Here is a 21,267-nt window from a genome sequence, read left to right as displayed (position 1 = left end):
ACGCTGACTCATACATGGGAGGAAGAATGCAGATGAGGGCCACAAGGAGGCTGACCAGAAGCAAACTCCTGGGGACAAGATAAGATAAGTGACATGTGCCACCAGCGGAGTGCGTGCCAACCTCTGAGATCTGGTGCAGTCAATCAGGGCTTTCTTGTTGGAAGAGGTCTGAAAATGAATGTGCACCGAGACGTGAACAGAGATCTTGGTAAGTGGCAGCATTTAGCAGCACATCTTGAGATGCTGACCAGAGCAGTTCAGGAATCTTAAACATGAATCACGGTTCTTGGGGACACACTGCTTCTGAAAATAGGCAAGAGGTTTCCTGGCATGCCCCTTTCTCTGAAAGTAATGGGTTATTGCTTCATTCTCCTGTTTGCAGTGGTAATAGGATGCTGAAATTGGTGCACATGGGTATTTCTGCATCTTCTATAAGTGGTCAGGGGTATTCCCTTATACAACTGGGGTCCCAACTGGTGAGGAAAAAAAGAGTGATGACAACCAGAGCAAGCCAAAGAAATGCAGGCATTATATGGAAGGAAGTGCAATACATACTGGCACCCATGCAAGAGGGCAGTTTAGTACTGATTTCGTAAGCTAAACTATTTGTGCCTTGACTTCCTTAGACCTTTGTGCAGATGGGTTTGTAAAAAGAGAAGAGCAGTATGTTATGAAGTTTTAAGTGCGAGGTTGCAGCTGAAAGAAAGGCATGGCATCAATAGTAAGACAGACACGAGTGACCACAGTTCAAGCATGCTTATTGAACTTCAAAAAGGGTTTTTATAAACACCTATCTAATCCTAATCTACCGATGGAAGAAAGCTACGACTATCAAATAATAATAATGCGGTCCAAGTGGTGTCTTGCCAAAATAAAAGGGCCTATAGTAATAAAAGTATTGCCAATCCTTACCTCCAAATACAAATTAGTGTGGGGAGCAGTGTTATGAAAAAGAAAGAAGTGTTCACAAATTGATATCTCAGGATGTTCAGGCCGTTGGCCTCCCTTACCCACGTTTTCAGCACATAGCAAGGCGGTACACTCAAGCTTAGCACAGTCTCTGGCTTCTCTTGCACGTGGATACAGTTCAAAGCAAACACCTGGGCCTTCTGCGACAAAGTCTCTTTCCCCTTGAAAGTCTCTTATTTGTAGAATACCAAGGAGTGCAAAAAAATATTTAAAGTTCGATACTCCTTCAGGCTTACACAATTGAAACGGGATATCCTTCCCCGACCTTCTTACTTCCAGATTCACTTTGCTTCACTGTCAGAGACTGTCAAAACATATGGCTTTGCTTATATCCCATGCATGACCACTGACGCTGCTGCATTCTGGTACTTGTATTTCTCAAGATCAATTCCTTTTACTTTAGATTCAGTTCTGTTTCAAACAAGCCTTCTTGGGGATTCTATTAACTTTTCCTCTACTTGGTGATTTCCCAGTTTTGGCTTTTAGTTTAGTTTGCTTTTCAGTGTGCTCATCACTTCCCTTCACTTCAGGGACTTTGCTTTCATTTTACAGAGACTTCTGATATCGTGTTGACTCACACAGGGTCACTCTGTTACTTTGGCTCTTATTATCTTTCAGGTATCACTTTCTCGGGGGTGATTCACGGTTCACGCCAGATCCCCCTCAGCCCGGCTCAGATCCTCTTAACACAATGTTCAATTAATCTCCCTCCGCTGGGGTCGGACCAATTTTAATACAACTCAAACTTACTTTAACAAAAAGCTCTCCTCTGATCACCCTCTGCCAGGCTCGGACCAACTTCACCTTCCTTTTTGGGTTTGGACCACTTGTCCACTTTACTTGGTGCCTTCGCTCACGCGCTGCGCTTCCCAACAGCTCGCGCGAGTCTCTCTCACTCTCTCCTTTGATCAGACTCACTGGGCAGCATTGCGAGGTCAGCAGCTCGTCCTTTGGCGTGGGGATGAGGTCAGGGTCTCACCACCTACCCCTCTACATCCTGGGGTCGGCACTGGTCCCAAGGCAACAAGCAATTGTCCGGACCTCAACAGTAAGGTCCTGGCTGCCTGAATCCAACATGTAGGAGGCACGGCTCCTGTGACACACTGCAGCCTTTCCTTCTCACTGGGCCAGCGTCGCTGCATGTTGTCCTCCTACGGATTCACCCGACAGCTCCCAGTCTCTTGGTTTCTCAGCCCCAGACAATCTTCCCAGCTTGCTTTTGGTGTTTGGGATTTGAAGAGGGATCTTCTGCCAGTCTCAGCCTTGCAGCCTCCCTCTTGCTCTCCCAACTGCATCTGATTTTTCTTCCCAGCAGCTTCCCTTTATACACCTATGTGATGTTAATGGATAGCAGGTGTGCGATTACGGTTGGGTCTGCCTGACTTCATTAAGGGGACAACCTGCTGTCACAGTGTTGTAGTAGGTCTTCTGTGTCTTAGTGGTTTTTTCACTGGTAATCTTCACCCCTCCGGGTTGCTTCTTCTTCTTAGTATCATGTGAAAATGGGGTGTGGAGGGATGTTGTGTTTGAAAATGCCCCAAAAAGACAGAGGGTTTGTGTGGTTGTGGATAACGGGTGAGAGGGGGATACTGTGTCTCGCCTAGGGTATTCTCACGAGAATGATCCCGGACTCCCCTACCCCGATGATCCTCCCGCACTGGTCCACCCCACGGGTCTGGATCCAAAGGCGATGGCCGTGCCCTGGCCACCCGAATACAGGATTCTCAGGGGCCAAATGGGAGAATATCCCTAGGTTTCTCACAGGGGAAGAACAAATCCCAATAAAAAAGGTCATAGATTGTCACCCATATGTAATTGACCCTGCATATCTTTAAAGCAAAGGCATTGGTTGCAGTTTCCCAGGGATCACATCATAATACCAAAAACTATTAACCTACACGTGATGGCGATTGACAAAGAATACCAGTGAAGCCAAAAATCCAAGGCAGACAAATTCATACAAGCCAAGTAAAACGTGAGTGGTACCCACTAAACAGAATCCATACAGATGATGAAGGCGTCCAAAAAGCAGACATTCTGGTAGCAATTGGAGAATACTGGCATTCACCTAAAGCCCAAATATGTGTGTGGAAACCAGTGATGCTGCCAACACCCAATGGTAAGAAAGTGTTTGTTATGGTCACTTAAGCAGATGGCAGAGTACTGGAATCAAAGGACACTATAAATATACTCAAACATCAGGTCACAAATATGATTAAAAACACGTATCCACTGAGACGAGGGAAGATGACACAGAAGTGTGCTCAAAGAGAAGTAACTTACAGATTTCTGAGATACCTGAAAGAAAAAAAAAAAATAGGACAGCAAATTGGAAATATTTTTAGAAACTCGGCTGCCAAAGATGATAGTCACGGACCTAGACTGAGCAGCGAAGCATAGATGACCCACGTATTTGCCTGATGTGAAGACCTCCTCAAGGTGCCCTTTTCCAAGAGACTGATCATACGCGTTTCAAAACACAGCCAAAGCCATTATCCTGACCTGAAGCAAGAAACCACAGTTTCATACAACAGAACTTGAAAAGAGAATACAGTTTCCCTGATGATGTGGAATGTAGAAAAAATGCGAGATTATCATAATGAAGTGAAAAGTAAACCTGGGAATTCATCATTTAATGCATCATTTGTAAAACGTGCATCTGCATTTCCCATATAATATATACACATATGGGATACATTACTCACCATAATTAGTATTTCTGATGCTTGTATCTGCTTGGATTCAAATGCTATGCATAGACCGACATCTAGTGGTAGCCGCAGAGTATTACATTTTTTGTTTTCAAAACTCAAAAAGGGACGTCGATAGGGCATGCCAGTAATACTATCCCTAGTGTGACGTCTCCTGTACCCATGGACCTTCATGCAGGAGAACCCCCAGATTGTTTTGTTTCTGACATGAGGTAGCATGAAGTGTAACGCAAGTACAGATTTCATCAAGTAGATAAAGCCAGAAAACATCTATGCACCTTCTACTACACAGGGGAGGAAGGGTGGGCGCATGTGAATCTAAGCAGCTACAAACCTCAGAAATACGATTATGAGTAATTAATCCCTCCTGAGGCTCGTGGATCTGCTTAGATCACATGGTATGCATCTACTAGCAGAGCAGTGTCTGGAGAAGGTGGTGGGTTGTGAGAAGGTCCAGCGGCAAATAGATGTGTTAGCACCGCATGTGCCACCTGTGAATCTGCTTTAGAATGTGTGAGAATGCAGTAATGCTGAGTAAAAGTATGTATGGTACTCCATGTAGCTGCTTTGCCAATGGCGTCCAGAAGGACGTTTGCCATAAAGACCTGTACCCCTGGTAGAGTGAGCTCTTGATGTGAAAGGCAGAGTTTTTTTTTATAGGGAGTAGCACAGCTGTATGCATTTCACTATCCATCTGGAGACCGCGTTTTTTGAAACATGATCTCCTTCCCTGCCAGGTGCTATGGAGACAAACAGTTTGTTATTCATAGCGGTTGTGTCGTGTTTACATAGTATAGAACCACCCTCCTTACATCTAGTGTATGGAGTATCTTCTCAGCTGAGTTTGAAGGATTTTGAAAGAATGCAGGTAATTCAAAGGATCGGTTAACATGAAACTTGGTTATGAACTTATGTGAAAACCTAGGGTGTATTCTTAGTACCAACTTGTCTTTGTGGATAACAAAGAAAGGCTCTTGCACTGACAAAGCTTGTAGCTCACTGACTCATCTTATGGAGGTGATGGCCACCAGAAAAGCTGTCTTGTATGCTGGGTGTTTAAGACTGGATTTGTGCACAGGCTCAAAAGGGAGGACCTATGACCTTTGGGAGTACCACATTGAGATCCCACCCTGGAGGCAGGTTGGAAATGGGAGGAAAGGGGAGTAATGTCTCTTTACTCCCTCCATGAAAGCCTTAACAGAGATTTTCCACCAGGACACCTTGTTTTGTGAAGTGGTGTAGGCGGATAGAGCCGCTAGGTGAACCTTAATGGAGTTGAATACTAAGCCACAGTCTAGTAAGTGGAGCATGTAGTGAAGAATGTGTGATGGAGTACATTCAATAGGGTTTACATTTTTTGACTGCCACCATATTACAAATCTTTTCCATTTGTAAAAGTAACAGTGTCTGGTGTTAAGTTTACGTGCCTCGTTGAGGATTTCCATACACCTTTGAGGGAGTTTTAAATGACCAAACTATGACTTCAGGAGCCAAGCTGCCAAGTTCATAGATTGAGGATGTGGGTGTAACGTTGTCCCCCCCGTGTTGGGTGAGCATGTTGGCTGGGCATGGGAGCTTGATTGAGTTGCACATTGCCAGTTTGTGCAGATGCAGAAATTAAGGTTGTCTCACCCACATTGCAGCAAACAGGATTAGAGTTACTTGTTCCTTGTGCATTTTGTGCACTATTTTGCTGAGGAGCGGTGTCCATGTAAATGCGCAAGATAATTTACCTGACCAGCTCCTCCATAGGGCGTTCCCCTTGGAACTGGGTTGGGGAAACCTGGATGCAAAGTCTGGGCATTTTGCGTTTTGGTTTGTGGCGAACAAGTCTGACGGAAAATAGCCTAGAGGGAAAAGATATTGTCTAAAATTCTTTTGTTGAGTTGCCACTCATGTTCTTCGGGTAGGGGATCTCGGCTTAGAGAGTCTGCTAGAGAATGTAGTTCCCCTGGAACGTGTTGAGATACTAGGAACATGTTTTTGTGGCTCGTCTGGAGAGTGTGTGGCTCCATGCTTGCTTATGTAAAATATGGCAGTGGTGCTGTCTGTGAGGACTTGCACTCTTTGGCCTGTTAGATGCACCTGAAAGGCTGGTAGAGCCTTGAATACTGCTAGTAGCTCTAAAAAGGTTGATGTGATTTTGGGCTGTGGTCTGTGTCCACAGGCCATGCGCTGTGTGTTGAAGGTAATGGGCTCCCCATCCAGAGAATGAGGCATCTGTTGTAACTATTTCTTGCACTGGAGGGTTGTGAAAGGATTTTCCCTTTAACAGATTCTACTTTGTCCACCAGTGTAGCGCTTGAACTAAGCTTAGCGAACCAACCACTAGTTGTCCCACTGACCGCTTTCCTGAGACCACTGTTTCGCTAACCACTCTTGTATTGGGCACATGCGCAATCATGCGTGAGGAACTAGGTAAATGTATGAAGCCATCAAGCAGAGCAAGCGCATTGCTTTGCGTACGGTTATTTGGCGACCGGCTGGATACTGAGGTATTTGCAGCAGTATGTTTTGCACTCTTTCGTTTGACAGAAAGACTAGACCCTCTTCTGTCTTTATGACAGCTCCTAAGAACTGTTTTGCTTGGAACAAGAACTAATTTTTTTCTCGTTGATTGAGAATCCTAATTGGAACTGAAGATTGATTGTTCTTTGGGTATTTTGCTTGCAAATTTGGGGGACTCCCCTTTTATCAGCTAGTCATCCAGATAAGGGTACACTGGGATTGATTTCTCTGCGTAGGTGCGCTGCCACTACCGATAGTACCTTGGTGAATAGCCTTGGAACGGAGAATTGGTAGTGTTGGTTTGCTATTTTGAAGAGCAAGAATCTTCTGTGCGCTGGGAACATTGAAATATGAAAGTATACATCTTTCATATGCAAGGTTGCCATGTAGTCCCCCTGCTTTAGCAGTGGGATTACTTCCTGTAGCGTTGTCATGCAGACATTTTGTGGCTTGACATAGGTGTTTGCAGGGCGCAGGTCTAGTACAGGGCGCATTGTTAGGATTTTTTTTGGCACAAGGAAGTACATTAAATAAATTGTTTACTTGTTTCACCGGGATGATTTTTATGGCTTCCTTTAGTAGCAGTGCTTTGACTTCTTCTAACAGGATGCGTTGTTTTTCCTGTGTAGATTATCTTTGTCTTGGAGGGTGGTTGGCTGGTATTTGTATTAGCTGAATGAAATAGCCCCCCGCCACAGTGGAAAGCTCCCACTTGTCCGACGTGACCCCCTACCATGCGTGGGTAAAGTGAGAAATACGACCTCCTACTGGAGATTCATGGGAGAGAACCTGTAGAGGGTGGTCATTGCTTAGGAGGGGTTGAGCCCCCTCTTGAGGAGGAGGATCTGCACCTACTTCTGGACCTACTTTAGCCCCTTTGAAAGCCTTGTTGGGAGGACTGCCTTTGTGAAGAACCCCAGGACAAACTCTGCCCACCTTGGTTGTAATTGGAGGACCGCTGCAATTTTGGTGGCATTCACCTCCTCCGCAGTCCGTGGTAGGGATATGTGGGCCTTTGCGTGCTTCAGAAGTGCATCCAGCACCTGGTTCAGCACACAGGAAAAATATGGCTGTGAGATGCCATGCAGCTGCCCCACTGCGTGCTGGTAGGTGCCTGTGGCCAGGAAGTGGAGCACAGACACTATCTTCAGCGGCGGGGGGATGGCAGTGCGGATTTTGATCAGGCTGACCAGGTCATCATGAATGAGGTCCACTATGGTGGTGATTGTGTCCCTGTCCAGGCGGTACATGGTGTGGATGGGTGCAGGGGTTAAGTCAAATGGACTGGCCCTTATGTGAGGGATTGGTGGCTGCCTGCGTGGTACCACTGCCTGCACTGGAGGTATGTGCTGGCCCGGTCTCACCCTCCTTCTCCTCCTGCGCCTCCTCTGCATTCCCTGGTTTAATGCCTGCTCTAGGAGTAGCGGTGCAGGCATGTCCTCCAGCTCCTGTTTAGCAACTGGTAGTGGTATCAATTTTGGACGTGGAAGGGATGTGGTGTACTCCTTTTGTGCTGGGCCCGACTCCATTGCCTCGACCTGTGCTGATTGTGTGCACCTGTGGCAGGTCTGGACACAGCAGATTGCTATTAACGGCTGCCCTGCGATGCCGGTGTTGACGGCATCATGGTACCCGTTCATACGAGCATCTGGAGGCCGGTAAGTGCATGTCCGTGAACCTCGTAATGTGCATGCCGTTGTTACTGGCTCGGCTACCGCGTGCCTGCGCCCATTCAGGGTTGGTGCTACCCACTCATAACGGGTCCCTGGAGATGCTGGTAGCACCGCCATCGCGGGTCGTAATACACTGGTCTGGTAATCGATGCAGGTATTCCCTTACCAGTATCTTTATTACCGGATCGCCAACCTTGTAATGAGGCCCAATCCATTCGAATAATTGGTTTCTGACGGAGGACAGAGAACATTTAATTTTGAAGGACATTCTGACAACTCACCAAAGTTTTCCTAGGATGTGGCACAGCAAACCCTTTAGAATTAGGGAGAGATCGGTTGCTTTATTGATTTAATAAATGTTTGTAGCCTACAAGATGACCCCTCCTTGTCAGTCCCCTTCTACACCCTCACAAAAGGCTTTGAACAAAGCAACTGCAGAAGAGAAAACATTTGAGACATTTATACTTTGAAAATTGCCATTAACATAACACTGCAAACAAAATAGCATAACAAATAATCCTAACCTAGCAAACTACCCCTTCCCCAGTGCCTGCTAATATGGTAATTTTGGGGTGGAAATAAATGCGTTTAGTTGGCTAAATCTCTGCATGTGATGTCAATGGGCAGACATAAGGGAGACCCTGGCCAATTGGCCACAAACTGCAGGCCCTCAGTTTGTACCGTGGCATAATGCAATCCGACATGGCTTAATAAAGTTTAACAATGCATCAAAAAGCCTATGCCTGCTTCAACAAGCACCAAGTGAACTTGAAGTACTACTTGTTGCCGTTCTTGGAAGAGTTTAAAGGCCTGGCCATGTTTTGTGCCTGAATTTTGATACAAACCAAAAATTGGAGTACTGCACGGACAAGAAGGTGGTGTTGGAGGGGAAAAGAACCCATCCAAGGAGTGAAGACTAAGACCACGAACTAAGCCTATGCAAGATAACAAGAGATTACAGAAAGCCATGCTGAGCATTCATTTTTCCTTCAGATTTTGCAGTTTTTATCAAACAAGAGCATTTAACAGTAAAACTGATGTAAAATGTAAGTGTCAATGTTAGTTTAAGAATGTCCATGTATAGAAGTAAAATTACACGCGATGGGCCTTCGATGGGAGGTGTTATTGATGGTTATCTCAGGGGAAAAGGAGAAAAAAGAGTGGGGGGATGCAATGGGCGATGAATGAAGGGGTGTCACGAAGCCCAAATAACACACAGATCTGGAAAAAAAGGTTAATGGTTTTATGAATATTATGGGACGGAGAGGAATGCCTAGCAGGGCGGTTACAACAAAAAATAAGGGCAGTATAAGATAATCAACAGTGTCAGGTGCAGCAAAACAAGACAGTATTTCCTGTTACAAGGACCATTGTGCCCAGATCCAAAAAAAGTCCAGGCGGTGTCCTAAAAACCAGGATTCCAGAGGATTCCCTTCAGGATACCGTCAAACTAAGTCACAGACAGTCTCAGGAAAATAAAAGTCTCACAGGGCACTTCTTTCGTATTGCTGGGATCTGGTCCTCCGAGAACCTAGTTGTAGCTCCTTGTCTGTCTCTTATTCGCCTTGGGATGGTAGATGGCCTTCGGTCTTGTTTACTTTCTTTGAAGTCTTGTTTTCTCAGGGGTCTGTAATAAACAGGTGCCCAGCTCTCCCTCCCACTTTAGGCATCCCCCTGGCTTTGATGTCGCTGCCTGAGAAAGATTGGGTAGGCATTCCGCACCCCAGCTGAGTTGGTCTGGTTTGGATTCTCCCCTCTCCCATCTGGATACCAACTCTAGGGTCTTGCCATTGTGGCATATGCTAGTCTGCCCCAAATTGACTTTCTGGTATAGCTGATAACGGCAACCAAAATGGAATATTAAGCCCTTGACTTGTGTCGGCAACCTTCCTAGTAATTACTGACTGGTACCCGTCAGCTGCTGTCCCCATGTCCTCAACATGCCTGTTACCTTACCTTGCACTTTCCAAATGGGCTGTGGGCCACAGTGGTTTCTTGGCTTTGCTCTCAGGTAATCCTCATGGGTCTTACTTTTCAGCTCTCGTCCTCTTTTGACTACACAACATCACTGACAAAAGGACACACATGACTTCAAGTCCTTCTTATCCCCTGCGGTTTTTGCCATTGTTAATCAGCCCATCCGCCAAAACATTCTATCCCACAGGAGGACACTCTCAGGCACCGTTCTCCACTGTTTACCACCTTCCTCACTGACAGAAAACCCTTTCTCCATACTCCCCTATTGATCAAACCCCTCCAAAGTCAAATATGGGGTACCATAAGGATCTACCCCATCTTCCTTCCTCTTCAACATATATGTTGAATCCCTCAGACAGACTCTTAGCAACCACAACCTCTACTTTGACCAATAGGCAAAAGACACCCAAGTATACTTCCAAATCTCCTCCCCTTAATAACATCACACCCTAAGATCCCATCTCTCCATCATCACCTGGATAGACAACCAGTTCCTCAAACTCAACCCATCCAAAATGGAATACCTCAGCCTCTGACTTCACACCCTGAAACAAAGAACTCACCACTCCAACCCACACATTACTCACTGCACCAGTCATGTCCCTAAGCTTCACCATTGATTCCAGCTATCGTTCACCCACACTTCATAGCTGCCATCACCAAAACATGCAATCAACACCCCTTAAGCAAGATCAGGCACACAAATCTCTCTGATGACTTTGATACAGCAGTCCGGGCACCAGTCCTCTACAAGCCCCCATGCAAGCCATAACAAATGCAGCAGGACGACTCATTGTGCACCTACCCAAACACTCCTACATCACCACAGCTCTCCCACAGCTCCACTGACCTGAATACACTAGCAAATCAGTGTTAAAGAACTTATCACATACAAGGTCATCCAACTCATAATCCCATACCTCCACAACAAACTGAACGCCATAAGGCACACAAACCCCACTGACAAGCCAACCAAATCTTCTACACATTCCACTTTGTAAGCTAACACTGCACATAAAAACAAGCCTTCAACCAACGAGCACTGGAACAAACACCTACCCTCCGGATCCATGGCACACCTTCCATCATCACCATCTGCAAAAACCGCAAAACATACCCATTTGTTTACACCTAACTGGGCAGACCACCTCTCCTGCTATCCTTTGCCTACCCTAAAATCTTTCCAACTTCTTTTTCATCTACTCCCTTTTGAACTTTGCAAGGCACTCCAAGACCCTCTGGCTAGTAGAAACCAGCAATGTATACATTTTTTAAAATAAAGTAAATAATAAAATTACGTGTGGGTAAAATTAAACATTGGAACAGGCTATGTGGACAAGTCTAATTAAGGACACGTTCAATATAATGAATATGGAGATAGACATTAAAACAAAACGAGGACTAGATAGAACAAGTACAGATTGGTAGTGTCTGTTTTTTGCGTCATGCTACAGAAAGAACATATTCCTAGGGTCAGACCTGCACATGAAATCCCTCCTAGTACCTATGAAAAAGTGTGCATCAATTGCAAATTGCAATTTGTTACTTTTGGGACAGAGTGAGTACTACTGAAGGTATCAGTAAATTGTATTACAAAAAGTGTATTGTCAAGCATATGGGTTTAGTAATATTGGATAAAACAAGTACTGCAACCCAAAGTGGCCTACTGTGGCCAAACAACTGGTAGTCTGTGACCAAAGAAACTGGTGCACACTGGAATGTTGGGCTGGCCCTTTGGGTATTGCCCTGTTGCCCTATAGGTCAGTCCGTGCCTGAATGTTACGGGTCTTGGGAGGCGGATATGCAGTGACAGTGAGACTCCAATAACATGCATTTACCTTGTGCAATGCGCATCAGTCAGACCATACATATGTTTGGGAGCATGGCCAACACCAGACTTCTCCCCTTCCAATAACACCCTATAGGCATTATTTAGTTCCTTAATGATCATCTGTATTTAAGAGCCCTTGCCAATCAACTTACACAACATGTTTCTTCTACACCAATGTTGGAGCAGTAAAATTGATTCCATTGTTTTATTAGTTGGCACACTCACCCCAAACATCCACTGCTGGGACCCTCCAGAGCCATGGCACTTCATGAGACGAGGTGGGTCAGAGGAGCGAGTTTCAGACATATCCAAGCACAGAAGATTGCTTAGTATCAACTCATGGTCTTCATTGTAAATCCATACCTGATAACATGGACAAAGAAGAAAGTGCATTCAGAAGTGCTGTTACGCTGTTCGACAAACCAACTTAGTATGGATTAAGGGCCATCTCTATGACAGCATTTTCAACTGTTGGACTGTGTCGTTAGCTGCACTCCTCATTGTTCAACCCCTAATTGTACTGATTTCTTTATTTTCAGGTTTGCTATATTTAACATTGTGGATTTACTATCAAAGGCACCCTTACCACTCCCACCTTACCCACAAACCATAAAACCAGAGCATGCGTGCCTTCGCGCGCGCGCACATTCGTGAAGTGCATTCAGAAGTGCTGTTAAGCAGTAAGCGGAAAGCGTGCCACATATCTTCCAGTGGCTAACAATGTGAAGTCAAAGACCTGTCGCCCTTGATTTCATTACTGAGTAACAGGCACTGTTTATTTATATAGCGCGCCTAACCTGGAGGTATCTGGGCGATTTTTGCATGGTTGCATATAAATCAAGACATAGGTAATATTGATACATAAAAAAAAGATAATTTACATTGCGGTACTCAATATTTACAAAATACCAGAGGTGCCTGGGCACATTTTGCATGATTACATATAAATCAGGAACAGATTGATACAGATACAATAAATAATTTACATAACAACACTCAATATTTCCAAGATTACATTGCGGGTGTTTGAAACAGCTTAGCGATCAAGAGAGAGGAGCTACGTTTTGTTTTTTGATCTAAAGCTGTGGAATGATGGTTCTGATCTTAAGGCTACAGGAATAGAGTTCCACAAATTGCCTGCCATGACAGGAAAGCTATTACTCCCTGCTTTCTTGAGATTATATCTAGGAACCCTTAGGCAGTGTGAGTGTATGGTTCTGGTAGGATGTTCTGAAGTCTTTTTAGAGAATTTATCTGCTAAGTATTTAGGAGCTGAGCTGTTAAGGCATTTATTGGTAAGAGTTAAGGATTTGAAATTAATTCTGTCCATGACTGATAGCCATTTAATACTGAGTCTGATATCAGAGATGTGTTGCGTTCTAGGAATGTTTAATGCAGTTCTTAGTGCATTATTTTGCAGGATTTGCAGTTTGTTGATGTTCTGTTTACTCGCCCCTGGATATAGGGTGTTACAGTAGTCAATTTTAGACAAAATTAAAGCTCTGGCCCGGGTAGTTCAGCTTCATGTCGAGGGGAATGGTTTGCACGCATTGATTAGCTTACAAGTGTAAACAGTGGCAGAGGCTGTGGCACTGACTTGTCTTTTCAAGTTTAGGGTTGAGTCTAGAAAGAACCCCAAGGTTTTTACCTCTTTGGATACTTTAGTGATATTTCCATCAATGTTGAATGAGTTAAATTGGTTGCTTAATTTATTTAGTCTAATGGTAGAACCAATGAGAAGGAGCTCTGTCTTATCATCATTAAGACAGAGGCCATGAGTGTCCATCCATGCTTGGACGATAAGGTAGATTTTGTTAAGCAAGGTTGAGTTAGTATCATGGTCACCGGTAATGGGGATGAGAATCTGGGTGTCATCTGCATAATTAGTGTAAGTGACACCCAGGTTGTCGAGGTCATCAAAAAGAGGCTTGGTGAAAATATTGTACATAGTAGGAGAGACACACGACCCCTGTGGTACTCCACAGGTAATGGGTGTAGGCTCAGCTGATGCAGTAGGTGAGCAGACCCTTGTAGTTTGGTTATCCAAGAAGGATTGTATCCAGGCCGTGGCTTCAGTGGAGAAGTGGGCTGCTGACTTTAGGTGGTTGCATAAGACTAACAAAGCTACTCACCGTAGTGACTACCTTACTCCTAGTCCATGGTCCCCTTTCCTGCATACTTGTGGAACATTCTGTCCTTCGGGACGGGACCGGAGCACTTTTGTTAAAAAGCATCAAAAATGAAAATGTTTGTCTTTCTTCTCTTTCTCCTTATGCAGGGTACTGCACGCAGCCATAAACCCGCCCTCCTGAGCTCTGCACCGTGCATCGCCCTTCAGTCCTTTTCCATCGCCAAGTCTGCGACAATTTAAGCAATAATAGAGGATACTTATTAGAGGGGATGTCGGGTGGGCATATGGAGGAAAGGGGAGAATGGACTAGGAGTAAGGTAGTCACTACAGTGAGTAACTTTATTATACTCCTACGTCCCGTCCCCTTTCCTCCATACGTGTGGGAGATTCCCAAGCACTCACAGGTGATACGGGTGGATGGAAACTCCTTACTGAAACAGGTTTTAAGAACAGCCTGGCCGAATTGAGCATTGGCCATGGAGCTCAGGTCCAAGCAGTAATGCTTACGAAAGGCTGATGGGGAAGCCTTGGCAATGGTTTCCCAGGGAACATATTTTTGGAAGGCAACAGCAGCCGCTTTGCCACATACAAGATGGGCGCGAATGCCCTTCGGAGGTTGAAGGCCCTGAATGGTATACGCTTCTGAAATACAGGAGGCAATCCATCGGCAGATAGTAGCCTTTGAAGCAGGTTTCCCTTTCGGGTCTCCGAACGTAATAAAGAGTTGAGAGGAGCCCCCGAGTTCATCTAAATCGTGTAATACTCGGCATCTGAAGCCGGGTTCGGAAAAAAGACAGGTAATGAGATAGATTGATTCAAATGAAAATCAGTCACTACTTTAGGAAGGAAAGAAGGATGAGTGCGGAGCACAACCTTGTCTTTATGAAAGGTGATGAACGGATGTTCCACAGACAAAGCTTGAAGTTCGCTTGCTCGCCTTGCCGAAGTCACTGCAATCAGAAAAGCGACCTTCCATGAAAGGTACTTTAAATGACTGGATTCGCCAAAGAAAAGGAACAGTGGTCAGTGGACAGATAGGTGGCAATAGCTGACAAGTAAGTCCTACAAGACAAGACATGAATGCCCGAAGCTGCCAGATGAGATATGAACACAAGGACAGTGTCAATCGTAGCATGTCTGGGGTCCAGCTGCTTAGCTAAACACCAGTTGCAAAATCTGAGCCACTTGCTCCTATACTCAGACCTTGTAGAGGGTTTCCTGGCCACTTGGATAATGCGCATATTGTCTTTCGACAAGTTAAACCGCGCTAAGGTTTTCAATTCAGGCACCAGAGCGCCAAGCTGAATGATTGAGGGGAGGGCTGCCACATCTGCTGATCGCACTGGTGAAGCAGGTTGGGAATCAACAGCAGTCTGATCGGAGGACAAATCGACAGATGATGAAGTTCTGAGAGCCAGAATCTGGCTGGCCACCAAGGAGCTATGAACAGGAGAGTGCAATTCAATGTATTCCTGAGCTTGCAAAGTGACCGAGGAAGAGGCGGGAAGGCATAGGCCTTCATGTTGTGCCACGGAATTTCGAGAGCATCCCCTAGGGAGGAGGTCCAGAGACCGTTCCTGGATGCATAAAGAGGACATTTCCTGTTCATAGAACTCGCAAAAAGGTCCACTTCCGGAGTGCCCCACTGTCAAAAGATGGTGGAGAGAACCTCCCTGTCCAGTTCCCACTCATAGCTGGCCGCCGTCTGTCGGCTGAGTGAGACCTCAGTCACCTTCAATTGACCCGGAATATTTACCGTCAGTAGCCCAATGCCGTGCTGGATGGCCCATTCCCAAATCTGAATGGCAAGGTCCACAAGAGGTGGTGATTTGGTGCCACCCTGCTTGTTTATATAAAACATTGACACGGAGTTGTCTGTGCGGATGCGGACCACACTGTTCGTGGAAAGCTTTCACCGCCAGAAAAACAGCCAGGAGTTCCAAATAATTTATATGAAAGTGCCTGACCTCCAGCATCCATAGATTGAAAACCTGGAGATGATCCAGCATCACGCCCCACCACAGAAGGGAGGAGTCTGTGGTAATCGTCACTTGTGGGTAGGGCTCCTGAAAGGAGGCCCCCACTGTAAGATTGCTTGTCGAAGACCACCATAGTAGGTCTGCCATCATGCAGGAAGGAACTGGGATGATCTTGGAATCCAAAGCCTGACACCAAGAACTCTGAAGAACCAGTTGCGTACGCCTCATTTTGAGACGTGCAAGAGGAAGAGCAAGTACGCACGAAGCCATGAGGCCCAGAAGTCTCTGGAACCACCAAGCCGTCATTTGCTCTGACTGGATGAAGAGCTGACACGTGGTGAATAGATCCGCAATCCTGTCCGCTGTCAAATACACCCTGCAGTCGATTGTGTTCCAACAGAAACCCAGGAAAATCAGATATTGGGAGACCATCATTTCCGCCAGTTCACCGACAGCCGAAGCTGGAACAGGAGCTGGAGGAGAGACTGGAGATTGCTCAAAGCAGCCAGTGGACAAGGGTTGCGTAGGAGCCAGTCGTCCAAATACAGATATACATGAACACCCTGTAGCCGAAGGAAAGCTGCGAGGACCGACATCATCTTCATAAAGACGCGCAGCACCAAGCTGAGACCAAAAGGGAGCACACGGAACTGGAAATTCTCCTCTCCCAGGGAGAACTGGAGATATTTGTGATGCAGCCTCCCTATCAGGATGTGCATATACACGTCCTGAAGGTCCACTACACTGAGCCAGTCGCCCTTCTGAAGAGAGGACTTTATTTGGCGGGGTGTGATCATCTTGAATTTCTCTTGTGGAAGAGAAAGGTTGAACTGGGAAAGGTTGAGAATGGTGCGCAGGCCAGCCTGGTTGGTTTTGGCCACCGTGAACAGACTAGCGTAGAAGCCCTCCCCTTGTTCCCGAAGGGGAACAGGTTCCACCGCCCTGAGGTCTAGAAGCTTCTGAACCTCGGGTCTGAGGGAGGGTGTTCCAGTCTGTTGGAAGGGAGTGTTGAAGGGTGGAGTGGGGGGAGGGGCAAGCGAAAGTCCACACGAGCGATGGACAAAACCCACCAGTCTTCGGTGATGGTCTGCCACGCCTCCAGATGAGAGGATATTTGTCCTCTCACCAGAGTCTTGTGCGACTGAAAAATATATATATATCATTTTGCAGATTTTTGGACAGGGAGACTACCTGCCCCTGGAGAGGAGGCTGATGGCCGAGAGAAAAAACGATGGGTGCTGCCAACCTGAGGTTCAGTTCTGCGTACCTGGCGGTCCTGAAACCCCCTGAAGCCAGAGAAGGATGGAGACTGGGTCCTGACCTTTGTGTATAAGGGGCCTTAGCTGGGACCTTCGCCAGGACCGACAAAGATTTGGCAGTTTGGGTGCTCGCCTTGGACTTTGTAAGTTCCTCATCCATAGAAGAATGAAACAATTCCTTGCTTGCCATCAAAGGGAAGAACCAGAACTTTGTCTTGCACCTCCTTCGAAAAACTTCGTTGCATGGAGCCATGCCTGGCGGACGGTGTAAATTCCCACCATGAGGCCTCGAGCTGAGGTATCTACATGGTGTGCCGCAGCTTCCAGCAGATCTTGTGCTAACACCCTGGCGTCCGACAAACTGGCCTTGAAGTCGTCTAGCCTATCCGCAGGAATACACTCCTGGAAATAGGCCAACTCCTTCCATAGTTACATATTAGCTGCAGCCAGGATGAGCTTGGTATTTGCTTGGCAAAGTTGAAGTGCCGAGTTGGCAAAGACTTTCTTGCCCAAGGAGTCCAGAATCCTGTCTTCCTTGGACAGAATCTGAGCCGCAGCCGTTGAGATCGCAGAGGCCGGCTTGGATTGAAGTGTGGCTGCAGCTACCACCGTCGAGGAAGGGAGCGGACAAGACGCCAAGGCTATCGCCTCAGAGGTGTGGAGCCTGTAACAGGTGTCAATTCTCTTATTGATATGCAGCTTGGTGTGGGGCTTATCCCAGACCTTACAGGCTTCAGTCAAAACTGGAGGAACAGGCCGGTGCGCTCTTGTGGTGAGAAGGTGAACGCTCCTGAAAAAGCACCCCCTCCTGCGGAGCAGGGGCCTCAGGTACTGGAATGTCGAGGAGGGCCATCATATCCAGGACCCGGTCATGGAATGCTCTGAAAGAGCGGGGCTGCTCATCGCTATCCTGATCTGCTTGCGGGTCATCCAGTGAATCGGGAGCAGACGGCTGGGCCGTCACAGGTTTTAAAGTGCTATTCCGTTCTACCGGTGTCTTCTCTATGAGAGACAGCGCGGTTAGGGGAGGAAGAGCTGGAGGCCGACCAAGAGGAAGAGGTGGTACCACAGCAGGAGCTGATGGAACCGCCGCCAGGGAAGGCGGAGCCAGAGGTTCAGGGTAGATTTCCTTGAAAAGACCCTTAAAATACTTCTTCATAGAGTCAGAGTGCATGAGCCTCTGAAATGTTCACTGAAAAATACATCCTCTGATGAAGGTTTAGGCGCTGGGGTAGGCAGAGGCCTCTCATACGGGGTATACACCCACAAAAACAATGAGGATGGTTGCCAGGAAGGCCCACCACCAATCTGGTCCACATGGACCAATGGAGCAGAAGTAGGTGGAAGCGAGGCGGTATGAGGCAGCGGCATCCGAGCATGCCAGTCATAAGAAGGGAGGAACAGATTTTTACCTCCCCCCCTGAGGTGGAAACGGCTGCTCTGCCCCAAAAATAAGGTTCCCAGCACCCATCGGCGAGAACGTAGGTTTAAGGGAAGAATCCAAAATGGCTGCCGTGGTCCATGAGAGTTGGGCCGCCATTTTGTCGATGCCTGAGGAGAACTGTCACATGTGCAGATGAGGCAACAATCTCTTCAGGCTGGTCAGGGGACTTAGTAACACCTTAGCCTTGACACAAGCATCCTCGGCAGAGCGGGTACTGGGGGGTCTCGAATGTTTACTGGACATCTTGGAGGTGGCCCCAAAATTAGCCTCCAAAGGAGGAACCTCGGCAGAGCCAGTAATAGAGGAGTTATGGTCTATGACCACCCTCTTTGCCCCCTCGACAGAACCGGTATCACTACGTTCCCGAGCGTGGGAATGTTGAGGAATCCACCTCACAGACAAGACCTTCAGAGCAGGTCCCTCGGTTTTGTCGGTACAGACCTTAGCCTCAAAAAGAGGAACATCTGGTTTCCTCCGGGTACATGTAGCTCCCTCGTGAGGGGCCTGAAGCCGTGGCTTGGTACATAAATCTCCAGAAAAGGAGGACTCGGGGCGTACCCCGGTGTCTGTGTGGAAAGCTCCAGAAACTGAGAGCTGTCATGGTCATGAAGTCAGGGGCACAGGCATGCAGGGGTCGCATGCACAGGAGACCTGGGTGGACACTGTCCTGGCGCCTTCTCGCCAGGCTCATGAACAAAAGTAAAAAAGAACATCCATTTAACGCCAAAAAGCTTTTATTATGGACATAGAACTTCAGATGCATTAACCTTGAACATTCCATCCATTAAGCAGGATGCATTAACCTTGAACATTCCATCAATTAATCAGCCCCAAGTGTATTCTTGGGTGTGGCTGCTAATGGATTGCCTTTGCACGTGCTCACTCTCTAGGTGTGGCAGGGTGTGGCTGGTAAACTGGCCCTAATGGGTGTGCCAACGATCTTAGCTATATAAGCTGCCCCGATCCTCAAGACAGACGCTTCGCGTTATTCTGCACTTGCAAGCAGGGCAACGCTCACTGTCGCCTGAGGTCAGACTTACCTTTGAAGATCCTGCTTCCTGGACATCCTGCTTTCTGCCAGCATACTTACCAGCTGGGGGAAGCTGTTCTTACCTGTACATCTCTTCGGCGAACCAAGTATTCATCTTTACACTTTCCGGAACGCCGAAATCTTCATCTTGGCACCATAGCACGACACGCTCCATCGTCGACAGCAGCAGGTTAGACATTGAAAAAACAGTCAGTTTAAGGTTGCACTTCGCCATACTTCGCGCTTTTCCTTAAACCATCACTTACCTGCTGTCGAACATTGCGGTAGCATCCATCTTCCGTCCGGCCGCATCTCACGTCTCACAGCTCCATTGAGGCGCATTTCCTTCTAAGGGAAGAAAACAGAAGCGAGACATTATTGCGGGCATAAATAGGAGCAACATATAAAGACATTAAACACAACGAACAGCATCACAAGAGCTCAAGAAAGACTAACCAATCATAAGGAGAAGCATAGTCGCAGCTGGACTGGACTAATCCTTATCAGGGATCAGTGAAGGAACTAGATCCCATTTGATGAGCCCCTGCCAGAAGTAGCAGGACAGAGAGCTTACCTTCCATAATTCACAGGTGAGCTTTATGGGCCGGCGTATGCACACAGAAACCACACTTTGGGGTGAAGGGTTCGAGAGGTACAACAATCACAGATTGGCGCACTCGCATACTGTTATCTCCACGCAGGAGCAGTATCAACACGTACCACTGCTCACAGCTTTTCTACTGAGGGAGAGGCCCGAAGGGGGTGATTCAAGTTCACGGAGGGCTGCAACCGCGCACCCAACACCTCCGCAGAGACCAGGTGAGCGTAACAGACCTCAGAGCGAACCAGTGTCCAAACCCACAGATGAACTGGGCTGAAGTTTAGCGCCTGACAGGTGAACCTCGGAACGTGGTACGGTCTTGGCAGGTTTGTCGTGAGAACCCTCGGAGAAAACTCTGGTACGCCTACTAGGCCTGCGAGGCACCTCAGGGGAACCACTGGTGGTAGAGCTACTCAAGCCCCTCCCAGACCTAGAAGACCTGGGAAGGAGTCCCCCGGCCGGGGCGCCCTAAAAAGTAATGAACTTATTGGGCGTCTCTTCTTTTCGTCATTGAAAAGCTGAAGGTGAGGTGGAGGAACTTGCTGAAAGACATCCTCCCACCGAAGAAGACAGGGCTGCAGTGCCCGGACGGAGAGGGAATCGCAGTAGAAACACGAATCCCAGCGATGGTCCGGACCGAGACACTCCAAACAGAGAGAATGGAGATCCGTCCTAGCGAAGCGACGTTCACATGAAGAACAGGACACAAATCCCAGGCACTCCGGCATAGACAGAGGACTAAGCGACCGCAGAACCGGAGCAGAAGAGAAGGACAACAGGAACAAAAAATCTTTTCCGGTGATGCAAGTGAGTCTAGCTCCAACCGTGCAGAGAAAAAGACTGAAGGGCGATGTGCGGGCAGAGTTCACGAGGGCAGGGTTACGGTGGCGTGCGGAAAAAGAGAAGAAGGACATTTTCATTTTAATGCTATTTAACAAAAGTGCGCTGGTCCCGTGCCGAAGGACGGAATGTCCCACAAGTATGGCGGAAAGGGCACGGGACGTAGGAGTATTTTTGATCAACTGTGGTTGCATAAGACTTTGTGATCAACTAAGTCAAATGCAGCTGAGAGATCTAAGAGGAGAAGGAGAGCAAGCTTTCCATTATCCCTTACGTCGTCCATTTGATTTTTCAGGTCTATTAGAGCTGATTCT

General features: G+C 47.0%; 1 protein-coding gene across 6 annotated transcripts in view; it reads right to left on the bottom strand.

Moving 5' to 3' along the window:
- Positions 1 to 21,267, bottom strand: part of GALNT11 (polypeptide N-acetylgalactosaminyltransferase 11) — a 982,259-nt gene that overhangs the window by 109,593 nt on the left and 851,399 nt on the right. For all 6 annotated transcript variants that reach the window (XM_069647915.1, XM_069647913.1, XM_069647912.1 and 3 more), the window contains one exon: positions 11,895 to 12,032. In XM_069647915.1, coding sequence (XP_069504016.1) covers positions 11,895 to 12,032 — 138 coding nt within the window. The remainder of the gene's footprint in view (positions 1 to 11,894; positions 12,033 to 21,267) is intronic.

Source organism: Ambystoma mexicanum, chromosome 2q (assembly GCF_040938575.1).
Source record: "Ambystoma mexicanum isolate Mex_15411 chromosome 2q, UKY_AmexF1_1, whole genome shotgun sequence".
Classification (NCBI taxonomy): Eukaryota; Metazoa; Chordata; class Amphibia; order Caudata; family Ambystomatidae; genus Ambystoma; species Ambystoma mexicanum.
This window is presented reverse-complemented; position numbering and strand designations above follow the sequence as displayed.